Raw genomic sequence first — 6,000 nt, 5'->3', positions numbered from 1 at the left:
CAAATGCGGATAAGTTCTGAGGGGCTGTATGGGTTTGACAGGTACTGATTCTTGTGCAACATGTCTTCAAAATATTTCACAAGACTGGAAAATTCAGATTGTTCGAAATGTTTCATCATTATGATGCTATGTTTTACGCGGTCTTGTGTAGCTTGAGACCAATATGCTGAGAGGATGATAAAATTCTCCTTCACTGTGATAATCGTGAATGACCGATCGCATTCTTTCAGGTGGTTCATTCTCTAAATAACCACACATAAATTCTAACCTGTGCTCCAATGACCAGTTGGGAGGAAAACAATGAGAGAGTTGATGAAGCCACGCTTGTGGATGAATGTCGTTGCCGGAATTCTTAAATGCTTTGAATTTCCGTGTAGTAATGAACAGCTTATAGTCAAAATCATCATGTCGGCGAGACGCATGTCGGTCATTGTTACTGCGTTTCGGCGGTTCCATCTCAAAATTCGGTGCACCTTGCCAATTTCTTTCATAATTTCCGAAATGCCCTGTGTTATTATTTTGTGGCTTTTCCGTATTTCTAAGTCCCTCTTCCCGTGTTGGAGCGCGACTGTCCTCCGAAATATGTAATTTTTGTATTACTTGTGCCAACTGATCTTGTACTCCCCGGATTTCTCTTTTGTGTTGCGTATTAATTTGATTCTGATTTTGTTTGAATTTCTTAATTTGTTCATACCCTTCAGTGTCCGTGAAGGCTACAGGTCTTGTGTCATTCAGATCATCATCTACCTTTGTAGATAAGTTAGTGAACTGATCCGAAAGTTCGGCTACTTTCTCCGATAGTGTATTTATTTCCTCAGTGTGTTTTTCTGAACCAAGTTTCAGAGTGTCCATTTGTGTTGAAATCGTATCTACTGTGTCCTTTAAGTTTTCCTGATTTTTCGCAAGTAGCGTAACCGAATCGGTAGATGCAACTTAGTCAGTTTTAGCTTGCAAGGTGTCGTGATTTTTATGAACAATAGTTTGCAGTTCTTTTATGGCTGCTTTGTGATTCTGTAATGCATTTTCATGACGCGAAAAAATAGGTTGGAAATGCTCACAAATCTGTGTTTTTACTTCATTACAGACGTTTTGACATTTCGATTCAATGTTATGTAACTCAGTAGTTAAATATTCACGTGTTTGTTCAAGTGTGGTGTCTAACTTCCGAAGATTTTGTTCCATTGTGTCTAACTGTTGCTGTGTTTGTCTCTGGTGTTGTTCCATTGTGTCTAACTTTTGAAGATTTTGTTCCATTGTGTCTAACTTTTGAAGATTTTGTCCCATTTGTTTCTGATTTTGTTCAAGCGTTGTGTCTAACTTTTGTAGCCTTTGTCCCATTTGTTGCATTAAATGTAATAACAGTGCACTGGTGTCTGAAACATGTTCCTCAGTGCTATTCGGCAGTGCATTTGAACCAGCAATATTCGCATTTTGAAAAGCAGAAAATGTGTCTTGATTTATTTGAGAAAACGGTGAGGACGCAAAACCTGAATCTACAGTATTTGCAAGATTGTGTCCTGTCATTTCGGGATCCTGAGGCGAGCTGTTGCCGACCGAGCGATCGATAATGCTTCCCTGTTCACTAATTGTTTCACTGCCTACACCATTATTTGCAGCTCGCTCCATTTCCCTATGCACAATTACCAAATTACTACTTTGAACATTAGTTAATTCATTACATGGTGGCGCTAACACACTGCTTTCGTCTTCACTGTCATTTCTCCGTTTACTTTGGAGCCTAGTATTACGTTTTTCACACGCCATTATTGTCACAATATTTCATACGACAACACATAAAAACACAATTTGAAGAGCAAAAATAAGAGAACACATTAACATAGCACTGAAAATAATATCTAGTTAATTGCAAGCGCAGCTGCGAAATACTTGGTGCAAATTTACATGCGTGCCACACCTGTTTTAATGTACAACAATGAAAGACTGCAACTACAAAGGAGATTCTCTCTACAATTACGCGCTAGCAATAAACAAAATCCACACTAATTACACAAACTACAAGAAAAAATCAGAAGATTCCGGTGAGGTATCCTCGGCTAAGGGTCGACATATGAATCGTCCCCTTAGAACAATTATACATGACTGTGCTTAAACTGACACACAATATTTTTTTAGCGCAACGCAATCTGACTTTCAATAATCCCTACAAAAGAATGGTCCTGACTAACATTAACCTATACCTTTCACAAATCACTTACCTCACAAAAATCTTCGTTACTCGAACTACTGCAATACAGCGAGCGACAATACTGCTAGCTAAATAAAAGATTCAAACTACTGAAGGCACTAACTACTGATTGGCATAGTTAGCAAATGAAAGATTTTGATAGAGAACAAACAATGTATTTACCTTAGAAGTGTTCAAAAGTCATAATATATATAGCAGTTCATGACATCCATTCTTACAAATGTACTGTTTCTGATAGACACACGTCCAGACCATCCGCTCTCAAAATTCCGCCATTTCTCTCCCCACATCCACCACCGCTGGCAGCTCACCTCCAACTGCGCAACGCTACGAGCTGTTAAAAGCCAACTGCCCAACACTACAATGGCAGACAACAATGCAAACTAGCCACAGACTGCACACAGCACAGCCAGTGATTTTCATACAAAGCGCTACGTGGCGTTGCCAATATAAGAACCTAAACAGCCTACTTACAATGTACATGTTCTGAGGATATCAACGTCCCATCTCTGGTCGTTCAAAGTGTTCTGTTTTTTTTTCTGAACATGAGTGTACATACATCCACTTCTATAGCATGTATGGATTTGTAAAAAGAGTCGCACTACATCGAACACAATAAAGCCATAAAAAGACTCAGAAGAAGATGCCTTATGTAAAAGAAAGTAATGAGCAAAAAGGAAAAACAGTTATGTATTGATAATATAAACAGACATGTCTATCACAGATTGACAACTGAATGGATTACAATACTTGTTGTAAATAAATAAATGTCGTGTGACTAGGGCCTCCTGTCGGCTATACAGTTCGCCGGAGCAGGTCTTTTCGATTTGAAGCCACTTCGGTGACTTGCGCGTCGATGAGGATGAAAATGATGATGATTAGGACTACAAAACAGCCAGTCCCTGAGGCGAAAAAATCTTCGACCCAGCCGGCAATCGAACCCAGGTCCTTAGGATTGACATTCTATTGCGCTGACCACTTTTTTTTTTTTAGTTGATCTCGTTTTGTTCGTAACTGATCGTTGTATTTGTTCGGGGCGGATGTCCCATGACACTTGTTCCAGCGTTGATCCTCTCACTCAGTTTCTTTATTACAGAGGTCAGCTAACTCTCTGACCGAACACGCTGAACTACCGTGTCGGTTGTCCACTCAGCTGCCGGAGGCGGAAATTGTGAAGCTAATATCTTTCGAATATCATTCTCAGGTTTAGTATTACAAGCTTGACACGAGGGGTACGTCAGGTGTGAATGTCATTGTGATTACTCGAGAGGCTAGAGGTTTCACGACAATCTCTTTATTAAAAACAATTAGTCAGCATTCAGTAACGAAATAATACAGTATTATATACACGATGTACAGTTTTGGGAATCTCTGGGTGGCAGACTTTTACAGAGGAAGTGGTGTCTTGTGACTTAACGCTACGCTGTAGACCTCTTGCTGAGCCTCAGATGTATCCCGCCCTTGGGTGTCATCAGAAAAGTCCTCGGTTCCAGGGACAAGTGGCGAACGCTCTTCTCGCTGGGTTCAACCCTGTACCTCGACAGTATGTTTATAAGGCCCACCTTTGTTTGCACCAGACCAAACCGCATGCCTGAAACAAGAAACATTTACTGGAGTACAAAAATACCCTCTCACATTTTGTAACAAGAGGCAGGTGTTGTCTCGCGAAATGAGAAGTCTGTAATATCTGAACTTGATGAATCATGAAAAAAATGTGATCAGAAACAGTCCAAGTCGGTTTTTATTTAAATGTGGTCAACTTTGTTCTGGCCGATGAAAATCTTTTAAATGTTCCAAAAACCCGTGTACGTTCGAGAGCTATAATTTTACGTACAGTTTAGATAAAAAGAGACTATAACTGTTTGAAGATCAGCTGTTAACATACAGTGACCAACATCGAGCGTTACCAAATCTTCCGATATGCGAAAGTCACGTTCGTGTTATTTTTCTACACACGCTCATATACTCATCGTAACAACCCCCTGGTGTATTATACAACCCAACAAGTGAAGCACTCGCGAGAGAGGAAAATCGAAATACTTTTATGCATCTATAACATGCCATTCCGGCCTTTACCTTAATGTGACTGACAGACTGGTGAAAGAAGCGATCACCATGTACAGTCAGGAGCACAACAACATCGAGAACTCAGGTTTAATAATTCAGTTCAAGAATGCGTTAAGAAACGCAAGGAGCCGTGAAAGGAAAATACCTAGCATTACTACACTGACGGAAACGAAAATCGCAGCATCAAGAACGAGATGTGCGACATAAACGAAAGTTGGCAGGCGTGTTTTTTCATCTGAAAGATGAAGTCTATTCAGTTTTCGTGCCAATCGCATACGAGTGGCGGTAGTACCGCCAGTATGAGGATGCAAATCAGGTTTGCTTTAATACACGCTGGAACGGTCGTGAGAGTTAGTAAGCTTTGAGATTGGACGTGGTGTACATATAGTAGTCAAGAATTCCTTAAAGACGAGAAAGACGCTATTTTCAGCACCACACTGAGGTTGAACGACGTCATGTAATGGGGCTACGAGAAGCTACATGTTCGTCCTGCGATATTAGACTTGACGGGAATGTAGCCACTATACATGGCTGTTGACAGAGATGATCACGAGAATGTACGGGTTCCGCACGGCCACATGTCATTACCGAGAGGGAAGACCGTCGTGTTCGACGTATGGCTCTGGCCCATCGTACTGCATCTGCAGCAACAATTTGGGCAGCAGTTGGCACCACAGTGAAACAACGAGCTGTTACAAATTGGATACTTTAAGGACAACTCCGAGACATTCCACTGACCCCAAACCACCGCCGTTTGCGGTTTCAGTGTTGTCAAGCGAGAGCTCATTGGAGGGCAGGGTGGATCTGTTGTGTTTTCTGATGAAAGCTTATTCTGTCTCGAAGCCCATGGTGGCCGTGTATTGGTTAGAGGGAAGCCAGTTCTTTGTCTGAAACCAACCTGTCTGCGTGCTAGCCACACTGGTCCTACTCCCAGAGTAATGATCTGGAGTGCGATTTTGCATGACAAAAGAAGCACCCTCGTGTTTATCCCACGCACCCTGACTCTTATTTGTACATCAATCTGGTGACTCCACCCGTTGGGACGCATTCTGGGGGTGTTTTCCAATAGGATAACACTCGCCCACGTACCGCTGTTATAACTCAACATGCCCTACAGAGTGTCGACTTGTTGCCTTAGCGTGCTCGGTGACCTGATCTGTCTCCAGTCGACCACGTATGGGACATCATCGGAATAAGTCCAGCGTCATCCACGAACAGCGTTAACAATCCATGTATTGATCGACCAAGTGCAACAGGCAGGGAACTCCGTCCCACAAACTGACATCCGGCTCCTGTGGAACACAATCGATGCACGTTTGCAGGCTTACATGAAACATTCTGTTGGCTACATCGGTTATTAATGTACCAGCATCTCAGATTTGGAATGGCTTATCTCGTGCTTACATTGACCTGTGATCTTGGAATATTTGTCGTTTACGAATGTCAGCCAGACAATCGCATTCCGAAATTTCATTACTTTACATTAATTATTTTGTGCTGCGTTTTCTTTTCTCGTCAGTGTACAGGATATCGTTGTAGTTAAGTATATCCATGTACATTAGCATTCCATTGCTATACTAAACGACGTGTACGATCAGGATTTTACCTAACTGTGACTCGCCTCTAGCTTAAATATGGATACGATAAAAAACCACACCGAACTGGGAGAGCGGGCTCGCCACATTGAGGGCGCCAAGAAACGAGAATGTGTCGAGGTAAGAAAATCG

At 41.8% G+C, this 6,000-nt stretch overlaps 1 protein-coding gene across 2 annotated transcripts in view; it reads right to left on the bottom strand.

The window, feature by feature from the left end:
- Positions 1–3,555: 3,555 nt before the first annotated feature.
- Positions 3,556–6,000, bottom strand: part of LOC126262783 (probable cytochrome P450 6a14) — a 71,316-nt gene continuing 68,871 nt past the window's right edge. For both annotated transcript variants that reach the window (XM_049959603.1, XM_049959604.1), the window contains one exon: positions 3,556–3,797. In XM_049959603.1, the coding sequence (XP_049815560.1) occupies positions 3,625–3,797 (173 nt within the window). In that variant the 3' untranslated portion in view covers positions 3,556–3,624. The remainder of the gene's footprint in view (positions 3,798–6,000) is intronic.

This window comes from Schistocerca nitens, chromosome 6 (assembly GCF_023898315.1).
Source record: "Schistocerca nitens isolate TAMUIC-IGC-003100 chromosome 6, iqSchNite1.1, whole genome shotgun sequence".
Classification (NCBI taxonomy): domain Eukaryota; kingdom Metazoa; phylum Arthropoda; class Insecta; order Orthoptera; family Acrididae; genus Schistocerca; species Schistocerca nitens.
The sequence above is the reverse complement of the archived record's forward strand: the minus strand, read 5'-3'. Positions and strand labels throughout refer to the sequence as shown.